At 44.7% G+C, this 16,951-nt stretch overlaps 1 protein-coding gene across 2 annotated transcripts in view; it reads right to left on the reverse strand.

The window, feature by feature from the left end:
• Positions 1–15,821, reverse strand: part of kiaa1755 (KIAA1755 ortholog) — a 45,230-nt gene extending 29,409 nt beyond the window's left edge. The window contains exons 1-3 of one of the 2 annotated variants that reach the window (XM_072448785.1): positions 15,645–15,821; positions 1,926–2,120; positions 1–745 (exon numbers count right to left, since the gene is read on the reverse strand). The exon at positions 1–745 is cut by the window's left edge and continues 1,155 nt beyond it. In XM_072448785.1, coding sequence (XP_072304886.1) covers positions 1–745; positions 1,926–2,120; positions 15,645–15,647 — 943 coding nt within the window. In that variant the 5' untranslated portion in view covers positions 15,648–15,821. Of the gene's footprint in view, positions 746–1,925; positions 2,124–15,644 lie in introns of both variants that reach the window. The other variant, XM_072448784.1, reaches the window with a different exon arrangement.
• Between the last annotated feature and the right edge of the window lie 1,130 nt (positions 15,822–16,951).

A 16,951-nucleotide genomic window follows, 5' to 3' on the forward strand; every position in this document is an offset into this window, starting at 1 on the left:
TATCCAACTCTTTGCTCATAACAGATTTGGTTTTTCCTTCTTTTTCCTGGTTGCCCCGTGCGCTTGGCAACACCCAGACAACTGGTTTAGCCTCTTGCTCACTCTCTTTGATAACGCTAGCTTGATTCGCTACCGAAGATGGTACACTGGTATCCACCAAACGCAAAGAAACAGCAATCCCGTGTTTTGCCGGGCGTATCCTCGTCTCCACAGAGTAGTTTTGGCTTGCTGCTGGCTGCTGTACGGGTTTCGAAAGTGATAATTGCTTGGACAAGGCAGATGTTTCGGGGAAATTTGGTAGCGGAGGTGGAATAGGTGGGTATGAAGAAGGCGCAGAGGCCATAATATTCCGATTTTGAGAATTGTTAAAAAATTCAGGGAGGGCTACCCTCTCCCATGGTAGCCTCACCACGCCCTGCTCATTTGCAAGTAAACAATGACTCAGAGGTGTTCCATTGCGATCCTGGTTCAACGCCGTCAACCAATCAACAGTGAAGATGCAAGGGTAGGAAGTCTCTGGTATGGGTGTTTCCTCGATAAGGATGTCTTCCTGTCCAAGTCCCGCCTCCTCCAGCCGGCTGCAGACCAGAATGCGAGCAGAGCGGTCACAGAAGGGCGCCACCTGGAGGTAGAAATCCCTGGGACGGAGGTGCAGGGGGTTTATGGGGGAGAGGTGGATGACGACCTGGTCCCGCAAGCAGAGCGGCCAGCCCCCGTGAAGGAACAGACGGTCTGGGTACTGCGACTGCAAAGGGATAGAGAAAATGTTTTAGTAATTATGTTGTTTAGCGTATACCGCCAACTCCAGTTACTGAATTGATAGGGCGCTTGTCACCCGGAATGTTCCACTAATATTCAGATCTCAGACTCTCTTAAAGCTCATTTCCGCTCCACTGCAATTTTGAACAATGTTATAGTCTCAAAGCGAGTCGCACATCTTCATAGACAGTGACAGTGGTTCTAAACCTTCCTTTTATTGTACTGGTAACTATGTGCTTTAGCTTCCTTTTTATATCCAGGTGTTATTTTGTTCCTATTCGACTCCATTTGACGCTGTGTAAAACAGCAGCTCTCCGACAACATTACTGCACTGTGTAAGCAGTTATGAGTTCCTCAAATGCCTGATTCTGATGGCTGCTGGACCTATAAAGATGTTAGTGTCAGGTTTCTAACTTGCAATTGTGGTGTTCTCTGACCTGCTGCAGCTCGCCCTGTCTATTTAAAAAGCTGCGTATTGAAATACAATGTGGGCATCATTAATTCTTCTGTATCTACCTCTGTATCTACCTGCGTTGCACCAATGAAATTTCCCCATGTGGGACAATAAAGGAATATCTTATCTTATCTTAAGGTTTTGATTCAGTCTGATAAAGTTCCTGGTCAGTCTAAACTGGTGACAGCATGTATCTGCACCTGAGCAAGAATGCAATTTGACTAATTCATTAAGACTAATAATCATTCTGAAATGAAGTGGGAGTTTGCGTCTTTCCTTCACATCCTCACTCTCTCTCCCTCTCTCTCACTCTCTCACTCGGGCGTAACACAGCAGAGTGACCGGAGCAGAGCAGACGTGGAGGAGGGCAGTCAGGTAAATCAACTCACACTGAGGGGACAGTAGGGGCTGCCCGGTCATGTTCTCTGTATGTTTTATTTTATAACCTGGGTGCTGCATAGAGTGGAGAGAGAGGAGCGAAGGGAGAGGGGAGACCCTCTCTCGCTCTTGGGCTTCAGCCCAGGTAAGGCTGTTGATCAAGATGGCCCAGGTTGTGAGTATTCTGTTGGAATTGTTTTTTTATTTCAAGGTTACATTTTGTAACATTATTATGCTGAATATGATCCCATTTCTACTTCAGATGCAAGTAGTTGTTTGAAAGTAGGGAGCTTTCTGATACAAATGCAAACACAGACATATCGATGTCTCTTACACAGGCGGCCTGCTGCACCGAGTCGAGGATGTGCTTGGCGGGGACCAGGAAGTGGAGGAGGCAGCGAAGGGCGTCGCCGCCGTAACGATCTTGGATGAGTGTGAAGAGCTGACTCAGAACAGTGGGAGCGGTGGACTCAAATGGGGGGTACAGGTCTGAGAGGAGAGCCTGGATCGAGCCCTCCACACAGTCCGGCTTCTGCATCACAAACACACACACAAGGACATTATAATAGTTTTTATCGTTGTTATTATTTAATAAAGCAGAAGAGTCCAATGGCAATTCCCAATCTTTTTCTTACAAGTCCTGCAAAAGAAATTTTTTTCTAAGTTTCTCAAACATCTAAGTACCATCTAAGAAACTATTTGGCTTATCAAGTACCACCAGAAGAAAATAGGACTATAAAAACTAAGGGCGCTCATTAATTGTCACGGCCAGGCTTAACCAAGTGAAAACATTTTGCGTGGGTTAAGTAGCAATCTTTATTTTCCTTGTCTGAAACATAATACTTGTTTTACACAATTCACCACCAGAGAGCATGCAAGCGCCACTATCCCAGGAACTTCTGAGCCCCCTGATCCCCCCTTTCACAATCAGGTTAAGGTTCGGTGTTAGGTTTAGGAACAGATCATAGATCAACTTAGGGCTTAGGACTTGCTATCCTGCAGGTTTGTTAACTTGTCCTGCAATAGTGGGGGAGCAGGGGTCAAAATCATCATTTCAAATGCGTGCATGGAATAAGGGGAAAAAGAGGCAATATAATTGCACACGCAGCATCTATTTGTCAGATACTCAAATCACCAAAGCAGAGATTTAAGCGTAGTAGGTTTTGCTGTTTAGAAAAGAGGGGGAGGAGGGAAAGCGCACAGCAAAGCAAGGGCCAGTGTTGATATCGTTCAGTGTGGCGTCAATTAAAGCCTAAATTATTTGCAGTGGCAGTGTTATAAAGGCTGATATTTTTAACTCAATCTAACGTGCACCTGAACCTCACAGAGAGAGTGAAGCACAAACACATGGAGGACTCTGGAGGAGCAGAGAGTAAAACAATGAAGCTGCAGACACAGACCACAAAGGTGGAGCAGCTCCACCTCCACATGCAGGACACACGTGTGGCTTCTGAGAGGGCCATACCCACATGCCTCTGCAATTACATTTATCACAATGTAATTGCAAATACAATTAATGGTTCAGGCCTAATATACTGTATATCCAATTTTAAGCACTTTTGCTCTTCAAAGTGCAGGAGAAGTCGCTCCAAGACTATCTGTTTTAACCCCTCCCAGAGCGGCAGTTTAATGCGTTCCAGACCGCGGCTGCCATGTTCACGCTAGTGACAGTGTAAAAACCACCTTCAACTAGAAGGTACCAGAAGAAGGTACCAGGAGGTACCAGAGGACGTCTGGTAACCAACACTGTATGTGAAATACTTGACGGTTAAAATGTCGGCAGTGAAACCCAGAACATTTCAACAGCTTTGACCTTTGACCTGAGGTCCTGACTTAAGGCTAACGCTGTATTTAGCGCTAAGAATGCTAGAGCAGCGAAAAGGGACAATAGGGGAAAAAGGCCTTTCCACTCTTTCTATAACAATCTTATTATTATTTTTGTACGCGAATCAGAGGAAACAGTCTTCAAAACATGATCTCATTACTCATTAGGAGGTTGTCATTTGCCTGAGGGATTCCAAGGTACTTGTAAGTGTCCTCCATGTCTGCTATTGTTCCTTCAGGGAGTGAGACTCCTTCTGTGTGGACTACCTTCCCTCCCTTTGTCCCCATCTGACCCCATCTGGCCACACTTCTTTAGTCTGAATGACATCCCAATGTCAGCGCTGTAGATCCTGGTCACGTGGATCAGTGAGTCAATGTCTCGCTCGCTCTTAGCATGGAGCTTGAGGGGGTTCAGACCGATGCAGAACAGCAGTGGGCACAGGGCGTCTCCTTGGTATATGCCACATTTGATGGACACTTGTGCAAATTCTTTACCATTGGCCTCGAGTGTGCTCTGAAGTCCTGTTGATGTTGTACATCTCCAGACATTCAGTGATCCATGTGAGGTTAAGGTACACTTTATTTTCCCCTTAGGAAAATGTGTCCTCTGCAAGTTAGTCACATTCCCAGTTCATCCTTAGCACTACATCCTTCCTTATGGCGCTTTGACTGTTTCTTGCATATTCACATGTATATTTCATGTGGCTAATCCACTCATGTCTGTTTCACTCACATCATCCACAGCCTCAGAGACTCTGACTCAGGCCTGCACTCGCTCTCTCACTCGCAACAATATCAAACGTTTTGAGCCTAATTGAAACTGCTTCACTCCTCACTGCACCAGCAGATACAGGTATTGCACCTTCTGCTGGCTTTGTTTGAGAGGTTTAGTTCTTTTCCATACACGTGTGTGTAGGGTGAATGTGTTGAACATGAATTTCAAGGAGAGATTGTGTAAAATGAATGTTTTTGAGCTTTTAACCATTATACCATTGTTCCCTCATCAAAACACACCTGGCTACTGACTGCAGAGGGGGGGAAACTTAACAATAAAATGAATAACTTCAAGTTCCTGATGCATTTCCCACACCAGGAAATGACTTTGGGCTCCATCTACCAAGAACAAGAAGTCATTTATTTAATTGTTAACTTTGTATTAGATCTATAACATGAGATGTAAAGCCAGACCAACATAAACATGACATCTCTGTGTCCCCAAATATGCAATAAACATGTTCAAATATAACGTGAACTGATTTTAGGCTGCTTTATTAATTCCAAAACTACTTGACATGATGAACGTGTTTGATGTTATAATTTGGTGTTTTGTTTCTCAAGCTGATTCTCCAATCAGGAAACAGAATGAGCCTCACATGAGTCTCTCATTTGTGTTTTTGAGTTCTTTCCAAAGCTGAAATCCAGTGAGTTTAGATGTGTGCTTCGTCTCTGATCTGAACGGTCTCTACGTAAAGCTCAGCTCCTGCAACAATCATGAATCAGAGCTAGTTTGGCCTCTGCAGCTCAGTGAAAGTCTGTAATTCTAGAAGAGACGGAGCCGAACATGAGCCAGGGCCTGTCCACAAACTGAGAAGGACAAACACTTGGACGTGTCCTCTAACTGCAGGTTAAGGCTCTGAGCGATAATAACACTTATCTTTCAAACTGAAGAGGCGGGGCTTATCACTTCTGCAGTTTTGAACAGGAAGTCAATGGACATAAATCAAAATTGTTTTAAAGACAGCAAAATGTACAACAAATGTATGTATGTCACGATACTAAATACCACAAAAGGCATAATGTTAATAGATAATATATTATGGATGCGTTTATTACCGTGCCACAAATGCAACAGGGGTGGTCAAAATACAGTTTGGCTTAAGTGTTGCGTGCGCTGCATAAACCACATTACACGGACGTGAACCACTGCAGCCGCTTCAGACAGTTCTGGGGGAGGCGTGTGACCCTGACCCACTGGGAAGATTCACCAAGGACACATTCGGCCTTTAGCACCAGACACATCTTAACACGGGCCTTTCTATCAGCACAAGTTGATCTGGAGAGCACAATGTGTACACAAAGTCATTCAAAGGGTTTTATATAAGAGGAAAAGACGCATTCAAATCAGAATACAAGCGGATAAAAACATAAATACCTGTACTTTTAAAAAAGAATAGTGCAGATACACATTTAAAGCGGTTTGGGGGCCCTTGTTTGCCACACTTCACTCCCTAATTCACTTTAAAAAACAAAAGAAAAGATGCCAGAATACACAGCAAATACAAAAATCCTATTGGATCATTTATTGGATTGTATCAGACAGAACAATAGTGGTAAGTTTGATGCTTGTGTGCTCCGGACGACCTCCCCGTCCCGACACCGCCCATCACTCCCAGCCTCGCCCGGGACCTCGTGTTGTTGCTAACCCGTTTACGAGCTACGTCCAGGCGGGAGGCATGTGAGAATGAGCGGGCCTGCTGCAGCTTCGCACGGCTCAGTATAAACAGAGTTGGAAATAAACGCGCTCGCGATTTGGGAGGATAGGATGTCCCGCTCGGGGGAGACACTAAACAGAAATAGGCTGAACACATACCGCGAGTCAAGCCCCATTCTGCCCCAGCGAGATCCTGTAATGGTTTTCTGCACTTATTTTAAGGATCTTTATTGGAAGTGATAAAAGGCAGAAATGTGGAAGAGGAGATAAGATGGAGGCACCTCGTTTAAACTTATGGTGACAATTAGTTTTCCCTCATTTCATGGTGGAAATTACAGAGAAGAGACTGCACACTGAGTGAGCTAACACAGCTAGCACACTGTGAGTGAGCTAACACAGCTAGCTAACACAGCTAGCACACTGTGAGTGAGCTAACACAGCTAGCACACTGTGAGTGAGCTAACACAGCTAGCTAACACAGCTAGCACACTGTGAGTGAGCTAACACAGCTAGCACACTGTGAGTGAGCTAACACAGCTAGCTAACACAGCTAGCACACTGTGAGTGAACTAAAACAGCTAGCACACTGTACGTGAGCTAACACAACTAGCACACTGTAAGTGAGCTAACACAACTAGCACCGTGTAAGTGAGCTAACACAACTAGCACACTGTAAGTGAGCTAACACAGCTAGCACACTGTAAGTGAGCTAACACAGCTAGCACACTGTGAGTGAGCTAACACAGCTAGCACACTGTGAGTGAGCTAACACAACTAGCACACTGTAAGTGAGCTAACAGAACTAGCACACTGTAAGTGAGCTAACACAGCTAGCACACTGTAAGTGAGCTAACACAACTAGCACACTGTAAGTGAGCTAACACAACTAGCACCGTGTAAGTGAGCTAACACAGCTAGCACACTGTAAGTGAGCTAACACAGCTAGCACACTGTGAGTGAGCTAACACAGCTAGCACACTGTGAGTGAGCTAACACAGCTAGCACACTGTGAGTGAGCTAACACAGCTAGCACACTCGGCGTCAGGTGTTCAAAGCGATCAGATCCTTTTGTTTAGTGTGGTATTAACATTGCGTTAAATGTGGACTTAAAAAAGGACGTCACAAACTACTACCAACCTTTGCTTCGAACTGGAATCATAGCATTTTGTGGACTTTGAAAAATACTCTTTGATGTAAGGATATGGACACATGCTGCCGCTAACGTTATAGCTTTACGAGAGGTGATTATTGTCCTTTCTCTGCTCCTTATGTTTGTATCATGTGTCTTTGTTGTAACATGTTGACGGTATCTCAGAGCATCACATGGCACAGACACACGGAGAGCAGAGGCTTCAAAATGGCTCATGAAGATCCAAACTCGGGTCACGTATTTCAAGTCGAGGGCCTACATCGTACAAATGATGCCGTAGTGTGTTCCTGGCTTTATGTTTATGTTTCCAAAGTGTTTTACGGCTAGTTAAAGCTGTCGATAAGATGATCCTGTGGAGGTGAGCTGCTTCTCTAGTTTCACTCTGACAGACAGCACACAGTCCTTTACGAGGCGCACACTGTCATAACACAATGGGCGATGTATGTAAAGAGCTGAGGCCAACAACCTCCTGTCTCTGTCTGTCACTCAGAGGTGCTGAGTAGGCCAGGTTTGTACTCGAGTAAGAGGCTGCAACCATTTATACAGTGACTAGACGAATATAGATGATTTTCGCAGTCATATTTTGATACAGACTCTGAAACAATTATTATTATTATTATTAATTGTTACATCAAAATTTCAAAAAAGAACAAACAACTTGTGATTTTTATTCATAATACACTTTATAGGTAAATATCCTCCAAGCCTTTAGACACCATATTTCAATCTTTTATTTGGTAAAAAATGTATCTAAAAATTATTATTAAGAATTATTTGCCTCAAACAATAAACCAAAATGACAACATGAAAGAAAGTTGATTGAATTATTTTCAAATTTATTGTAAAAAAAAAAAAAGAAGTGCATTCACTGCCTTTGATGAAGCTCAAAGAGTTTAATGCTACAAACTATTTCTGGACCGTTTCTCCCGTTCTTCTTTGCAGAAGGTTTCAGTTTGGATGGTGAACGTCACAGCCATTTTCAGATCTCTCCAAAGATGTTCAAAGTCATGGCAAACGCTGTGAATCCTCATTCTAACAACCTTCTTTCAAGCTGTCATTATGGGGAATTGTTTGCAGAATTTTGAGGCAAATAATGAATGTAATCCTTTATGGAGTAAGACTGTAACGTGACAACACAATGTGGAAAAAGTTAATTCTGGATGCAATATACATTACAAATAACCTTTTGACAAAAAATAATAATAGCTGATTACTTGACTACAAAAACAAATATTAGTTTAAAAAAAAAAATTCACAATGTTACTCATTAGAAACATAATACTATTGTTATTAGTATTATTCTTACTCAAGTATGAGTCAATAGTACTTGACAGTTTAGACGTATTAGACTTATTTATATTATGAATTAATGTCAAACCGTCCGTGACATCGTCTACGAGCACAGACAAGTCAAACTGCTGAACAAACAAACTCAAATTTGACTTTTGCCCAACGCCAGGACCAGTGTTGTCCCAGTGCAGTGCGAGCGCGGCTCCGGGACGTTCAGGGTTTGTCCAGTAAGAAATCATTGTAAATAAAAAAGGAACACGTTTGTCACACATAGATATACAGCCTCTTTTACATGAAGCGTTTGACTTCCACACATGCCAGGAAGTACGTTGCTCACATGTTATATGTCATATGTAGCGCCGAAAACACATCGGCGCTTTGGTAGTTGTCACTTTCACTTTAACAGGATGTTTCTGCGATGAATCGTCTGTAGTTTGTCATCTGCGCTGATCTAAACCGAGCGACTACACGTCCATCACATTATGAGACTTACTTTTGTCTCACCTCGTGCAGTTGAGCGCCTCTGCTCTCGGCTCCTGTCGTTATCTGACTACGCTGTCACATGCGCCGGTAAAACCGACTAGAAGAGGTCAGGACCATGATTTTTAAAATGAGGGAAAATCGTGTATAACTTTTGTCATGACGCATTCATTTTGATCATTTTTGTGCTCAAATTTTCTTCACCAAGCAGCTCATCTACATAAACTCTATAGCAACCGTTGTCATTAGAGACGAAGAGGAGAGAGAGAGGACATTAAGTTAGACTTTGTGAGAGCAGAAGAAGTAAAGAAACAATTTTGTCGTTCTACTAACGCAGGAAAGCAATATGACTATAAATAATTCATAATTCTTGGCTATTTTGGGCTTGGAAACATAAACCAGAGGCGGATCGCTCAAAGCAAAAGTATCCTGGGAGTTTATGGAGCTAAGTACATGAAGAAAGAAACCAGATTTGTGTATTTAAGGATAAGAGAGTGCGCAGAGGTCAAATTAAGAAAAGATAAAGTATAATCCGAGGTCAGTCGGGGATTCACTGAGAAATGTGATATCGACAGGATCAAATGTAGACTAAAAGCATATATTCATGTATGTATCATGTTCTCGTTATTTCTGTTGGACTTGTGTGAGGAAGAACAGTTAAATCCATTCTAATAATGGAAACTAAGTGAGTATTCAAATAACTGTTGACTCAATTTGAATCACTGTGAACTTACACCGTTCAATACAGATTCTAAAGATACGTTCACACTTAAACATAAAGTACGCAACGTCGTGGGACTAAACTGGCACAACTAGGAACTAAAACGGGAAGAGACCAGGACTAGAACAGGACCAGACCAGGACCAGACCAGGACTAGAACAGGACCAGACCAGGACCAGACCAGGACCAGACCAGGACCAGAACAGGACTAGACCAGGACCAGACCAGGACCAGACCAGGCCTAGACCAAGACCAGACCAGGACCAGACCAGGACCAGAACAGGACTAGACCAGGACCAGACCAGGACCAGACCAGGCCTAGACCAAGACCAGACCAGGACCAGACCAGGACCAGAACAGGACTAGACCAGGACCAGACCAGGCCTAGACCAGGACCAGACCAGGACCAGACCAGGACCAGACCAGGACTAGACCAGGACCAGACCAGGACAAGAACAGGACCAGGACCAGACCAGACCAGAACCAGACCAGGGCTAGACCAGGCTCAGACCAGGGCTAGATCAGGACCAGACCAGGACTAGACCAGGACCAGACCAGGACTAGACCAAGACCAGACCAGGACTAGACCAGGACCAGGACCAGACCAGGACTAGACCAGGACCAGACCAGGACTAGAACAGGACTAAACCAGGACTAGAACAGAACCAAACCAGAACCAAATCAGGACTAGACCAGGACTAGACCAGGACCAAACCAGGACCAGACCAGGACTAGACCAGGACCAGACCAGGACTAGACCAGGGCCAGACCAGGACTAGAACAGGACTAAACCAGGACTAGAACAGGACCAAACCAGGACTAGAACAGGACCAAACCAGGACTAGAACAGAACCAAACCAGGACCAAACCAGGACCAGACCAGGACTAGAACAGAACTAGTACAGAACTAGAACAGGACTAGAACAGGACTAGAACAGGACTAGAACAGGACTAGAACATGACCAGACCAAGTCTACAACATCAGGACTAAACTGGGCTTGAGCCAGGACCATTTATTTAATTTATCACAGTAACTTTTATCCAACCAGGTAAGAACCCATTGAGACCGAGACCTCTTTTTCAAGCGATAACCCCTAAATCAGGGGTTCCCAAACTTTGCAGGCCGGGACCCATCCGGGACCCTATCCCCCCCCCTCCGGGACCCCCCCCCCCCCCCTCCGGGACCCCCCCTCCGGGACCCCATCCAGGACCCCATCTGGGACCCATTTCCGGGTCCTCATCCAGGACCCTATCCGGGACCCCATCCAGGACCCCTGCTGCTAATAGAAATTGCCGTCTGAGATCATTTCAAGCTGCAACATTTAAAATTAAGTTTGATTTGTGTCTATTTGAGTGACTTATTCTAATATTCTATAAAAAACAAATTATTCATGTATCTAATATATCTAATTTCACTAAATTATACAGTTTCTAATGAAAATATAAATACATTGTTTCCAGGTAATCTGGCGATCCCGGCTCATGCTGATATTTACTCAAAAACACACACGTTGGTCAGAGCTGTGACTGTACACAGTGTGAGTACTTATCATGTGCTGTCTACTGTTTAAATCCATCACTTCTTATAGTTTGACATGAGCTTGTATACATACTCAATGATGAATTATGCTTTACTTTGTTGTTGTGCTTTGCTTCATCCGTTACTTTTTTAATCAGTTTTAGTTTCAGTCAACAAAGATATTACAGTGATAAAAAACATGACAAAATATGTTAAAAATAACCATTGCTTCATACGACCACGAATCCTAATTCAGCCAAACACATTGTTACAGCAGCATCTTCTCCATGTCAGCACTTTCAAACTAATCCTAGTAATGTCTGAGCTAGTGGATAAGTGCTACTGCTGCGGCCTGTGTTTAAGAGGTTACAAACACGTCAGAAGAAGAGACAGGTCCTTGAAGACCTCCAGCTGAAGAGAGTTCACTTTATACGTGGCAGGTCATTATAACAAAATATAGCAGGTCAATAAGTGCGTTTACATGTGCTCCACTATGACAGCAAAAGAGTCAACGCTTTCAAGAGCAAGATCTTTGTGTCTGATCATAAACTATAACTATATCAGACATTTGGAACTATCATTATGAGCTTTCTGAGAATACAACACCAGGTATATGTTTGATGAGGGAACAATGTTATGGTTAAAAACTGTATGTATCCTTAATCCAGCACATTTTTCCGAGCATGTTTTACAGCTTGTTGAAGTTACTTTTTAGATGTTTTATCCACAGTTGGGCTGTGTTCACTACTGCCCCCAGTGGTCGGCTCGTGTAAGCGCTGTAGCTTCGCATCCAAGCTCCGATGAACAGAACAAGAGGACGGACAGAAGCCACATAGAGCATAAACGAACCGTGTATGTCTTTCCACAATAGTGTTTTTCCATTTGATCGCGGGTACTCTGCAAGTGTTCCTTCTCGCCTCATGGCACAAGCAGCCCTGTGTGACTGGCCATAGAGGGACATTCAGACTGCACCAAAAACAGGAAGGCTAATGGACCTTCACTCTGCCAAAGCCCAGCGCTGCTGCTGCTGCTGCTGCTGCTGCTGCTGCTGCTGCTGCTGCTGCTGCTGCTGCTGCTGCTGCTGCTGCTGCTGCTGCTGCTGCTGCTGCTGCTGCTGCTGCTGCTGAAGCTGGTCCGAGCGGGCGGCTGAAAATACATCACACCCTGAACCAACGGCAAAAACAACCGACTCAGTGTACGGACAGGCAGACACACCCTCCAGAGGTGAGCGAGGGAGGAGAGGACGGGGTGAAGGGGGGAGCGGTGAGAGAGGGAGAGAGAAAAACATGGCAGGACTAGGGAAGGGGAAACCTTGTGCAAAAGCTACAACGTGTAAATCACTTGCGGCAGACACATCAAGGAATTTATGAAGGACATCTGTAGCCACTTTTGTAACATCTGTAGCCACTTTTGTAACGTCTGTAGCCACTTCTGTAACGTCTGTAGCCACTTCTGTAACATCTATAGCCACTTCTGTAACGTCTGTAGCCACTTCTGTAACATCTATAGCCACTTCTGTAACGTCTGTAGCCACTTTTGTAACGTCTGTAGCCACTTCTGTAACGTCTGTAGCCACTTCTGTAACATCTATAGCCACTTCTGTAACGTCTGTAGCCACTTTTGTAACGTCTGTAGCCACTTCTGTAACGTCTGTAGCCACTTTTGTAACGTCTGTAGCCACTTCTGTAACGTCTGTAGCCACTTCTGTAACATCTATAGCCACTTCTGTAACGTCTGTAGCCACTTCTGTAACATCTATAGCCACTTCTGTAACGTCTGTAGCCACTTCTGTAACATCTATAGCCACTTCTGTAACGTCTGTAGCCACTTCTGTAACATCTATAGCCACTTCTGTAACGTCTGTAGCCACTTCTGTAACATCTATAGCCACTTCTGTAACGTCTGTAGCCACTTCTGTAACATCTATAGCCACTTCTGTAACGTCTGTAGCCACTTCTGTAACATCTATAGCCACTTCTGTAACGTCTGTTGCCACTTCTGTTGCCACATTCGTCCTGGCAGAATTGACTGAAACACAAACATTGATTCATAGGTTCCACCAGTCGACATTTTGAGGACTTTGGTAACACTTTAAAATCTCTCTCTTTCTTTTGTAACAAACTTTTCTACATTAATAATACTTTAATACTTCACTTCTGACGCGAACACCGTGCGTCACGAAGCCTGAATCATTCTTAATAAACTCTTTGCTCATTATGATTTGAGTCTTAGCTCATGCTTAGTCATCGTAAAGTAGCACCGGGACATTTCTAGTGCTTTTGACTATATTGGACAAATAAAGACAACTGTCCCAAAACTGCCACGTAACACAATGCGATTCGATCTTCAGATTCGGATACTTTTGTTTCACATTGTGCGGCTCGAGGAGGCAGCGATGTGTTTGCGAAATCCTCGGTAACTCTGTCCTCGTCCTCGGGTCAAACGCTCGGGCCATAATAAGCCCTGGCTGGTAAAAGGGTTTCCTCGCACTTTCTAAATGGGGAGCGAACATAAGGCTATTTCTGTAACAATGTTGTAAATTCAAAAGAGATGGTAAATCACGGGACATGGTTTGGGGACGCGGCTCCCAAAAACATCACAGTTATTCACAGTTATTGTCTTGTCTCCTCTGAGGACAGAAGAAGTGACAACAATGTCTGAGTGAGGTGGACATATACAAACTTAAAGAACATCTACATATGAAACAGGGGTTGCTTCTGACAATGCAGAACCAGCTTATCGTATTTACAGAAAGACAAGACTTATTAAGATGATTTCCTTTAGTTAAACAAATTGTCTACTTTGTACAGTTTATTGGTTCAGGAACAAAGTATAAAACTTTAACTGTCTGTAGGTTCATTCATCACATGCTACCATTAGCAGGCTAATTGCTGCTTATGGCTAACGTACATGAAAAACACTATACATTTATCAAACACGTGGAGCCTGGTCAAATATTTACATCGTTTATTGTCACGAAACAACTAAATGGATGAATGAGTTGGTATTTCTAAATTATGGCCACTGTGAGGAGCATTTTTGCCTCTTTTTGCCAGGGATCAACACTTCCTGTTGTAATCGCACTTCCAGTCCAGCGGGAATGCCGTTGGTTTAACGAGGGAAAAGTCCGGCCGCTAAAACATGCAAAAAGTAGATCGATTTGGGTAAAATATCCAGTGTTCATGTGACAAGTCAACAATGCAACGATTCCCTGGGCCTGAAAACCACTGTTTGGTCTGTGTAAAACTTCTTTTCTCTGGAAGTCGCAGCCGTCATGTCTGGTGGTTGAAAGGAGCGCACTTTTCCCCAAACATCTCGCACCCCCCCAGACACTTTTCTGCATTTTCCAAACGAGCGCGCCCCACAATCTGAGACGCAGTAAACTGAAACTTCCCTTCTCACCTCATGGGTGTGTCTGGGTCATATTTGGCGTAACTGATCTGGGTGAAGGACACTCTACCCCTTCAGTCACCCAGGACCTCCTCATATAAATACAAGCTCCACGGCACGACAAGTATGCCCCGACCTCAACCCTGGCTGAGCAACTCCCGAAAAATGTTTACCTGCAGCTTCTGGACCACAGACGGCAATGCAGACGGGAAGATGTATGAGCGAAACCTGCAGCATTATACAATCATTAGATCACCATGTTTCATAGGACCACCATGTTTCATAGGACCACCATGTTTCATAGGACCACCATCAAACCTGGGACTAAACCCAGACCATGGATGAACCAGGACTAGAAAAGGACCAAACCAAGGTTTTGGTCCTTTTCTAGTCCTTTGGTCCTCTACCTCAGGACAAATGACATGCTTCGACTGGCCCTGGTGCCCCACGTAGGACCCTGCTCAGGGCCTCGTGAGCAGCTGACATCACCCAAACATAAACTTAAACATACCGTAATTATATTTCTTCCTCATAAGGTCACTCTTAGTCACTCTTAGCCATCACCGAAAGAGTTCAGTAATTCTAAGTTTGTGTCTCATTGTGAGATGGGACTAAAGCTCGAGAAAACAGGAAACTACTTCCAGTTTATCCTCAGCTTTTTCTGCATTTATTTCACTTCTCTGCAAAGCCGCGTTTTAACCTCTCTTTCTGTAACGCATTGGCTTTGGATAATGTTAGAAACATTATGCACTGGAATTATAATATTTTGGGTCTTGACGCGAGTGCCGTGCGTCACAAAACAGAAAACAGCTGATGCTAACGTGGATATCATTTTAAGCCTTTGTAAGAGTCTGTTTTGTACAATTCTTTTGAATAGATTGTTATCAGTATGTCGTGTCTGAAAAGGAAAAGGAAATTAAATAATGTAATAAATTTGTGATTTGATTTTGACAATAGCAAAAGGTAAATCTTTTTATTTAAAAACAAATATAAATATATTATTATTTATTATATTTATTAAATATTTATTTATTTTTTTAGCTTAAATGTGTTCAAAATGTACTTTATTTTCACCATGTACAACAACAAAATTAAAGAATCATATAGATATAGCATAATCTTAAGTTATTTTAAGTTACTTTTTCTCTGTAACATAACTTTATATATAACCTATATATTTCTCATTAACATAAAGGTTTAATATATGTACATAACATAAGAAACAACCCAAGCCATGTTTGACATTACCATCTTGTTTTGCCGTTCCCATTCGTTTCCGAGGCTTCAAACATAATCCAACCAGAGCTGAAATGTGGTGTAAAACTGTAGGATCGTCCACACAGAGAGGAAGAAGAAAGTCAAATTAAGTCCATGGTCTAAAATCAAATAAAAAACAAATTATTCATGTTTGAAATCCTGAAAGCGAATGACACGAGTCATTGCTGCTTTCACCGAGCTCAGAGCTCAGAGCTCAGAACGCTGGTGCTATGTTTGTCTGAGAGGGACAGCGTGACTAAACATGAGGCTATGGGAAAGAGAGGGAGAGAGGGAGGGAGAGAGGGAGAGGAGGGAGGGAGGGAGGGAGAGGAGGGAGAGAGGGAGAGGAGAGGGAGAGGAGAGAGAGAGGGAGAGGAGAGAGGGAGGGAGAGAGGGAGAGGAGAGAGAGAGGAGGGAGGGAGGGAGAGGAGGGAGAGAGGAGGGAGGGAGGGAGAGAGGAGGGAGGGAGGGAGAGGAGGGAGAGAGGGAGAGGAGAGAGAGAGGGAGAGGAGAGAGGGAGGGAGAGAGGGAGAGGAGAGAGAGAGGAGGGAGGGAGGGAGAGGAGGGAGAGAGGAGGGAGGGAGGGAGAGGAGGGAGAGAGGAGGGAGGGAGGGAGAGGAGGGAGAGAGGGAGAGAGAGGAGGGAGGGAGGGAGAGAGGGAGAGGAGAGAGAGAGGAGGGAGGGAGGGAGAGGAGGGAGAGAGGAGGGAGAGGAGGGAGGGAGAGAGGGAGAGGAGAGAGAGAGGGAGAGGAGAGAGAGAGGGAGAGGAGAGAGGGAGGGAGAGAGGGAGAGGAGAGAGAGAGGAGGGAGGGAGGGAGAGGAGGGAGAGAGGAGGGAGGGAGGGAGAGGAGGGAGAGAGGAGGGAGGGAGGGAGAGGAGGGAGAGAGGGAGAGAGAGGAGGGAGGGAGGGAGAGAGGGAGAGGAGAGAGAGAGGAGGGAGGGAGGGAGAGGAGGGAGAGAGGAGGGAGAGGAGGGAGGGAGAGAGGGAGAGGAGAGAGGGAGGGAGAGGAGGGAGGGAGAGGAGGGAGGGAGGGAGGGAGAGGAGAGAGAGAGGGAGAGGAGAGAGAGAGGGAGAGGAGAGAGGAGAGAGAGAGGAGGGAGGGAGGGAGAGGAGGGAGAGAGGAGGGAGGGAGGGAGGGAGGGAGAGGAGGGAGAGAGGGAGAGGAGAGGGAGAGGAGAGAGAGAGGGAGAGGAGAGAGGGAGGGAGAGAGGGAGAGGAGAGAGAGAGGAGGGAGGGAGGGAGAGGAGGGAGAGAGGAGGGAGGGAGGGAGAGGAGGGAGAGAGGAGGGAGGGAGGGA

The sequence above is a fragment of the Eucyclogobius newberryi genome, unplaced genomic scaffold (genome assembly GCF_026437365.1).
Source record: "Eucyclogobius newberryi isolate DKJ021-1_F unplaced genomic scaffold, fEucNew1.0.hap1 SCAF_17, whole genome shotgun sequence".
NCBI lineage: Eukaryota > Metazoa > Chordata > Actinopteri > Gobiiformes > Gobiidae > Eucyclogobius > Eucyclogobius newberryi.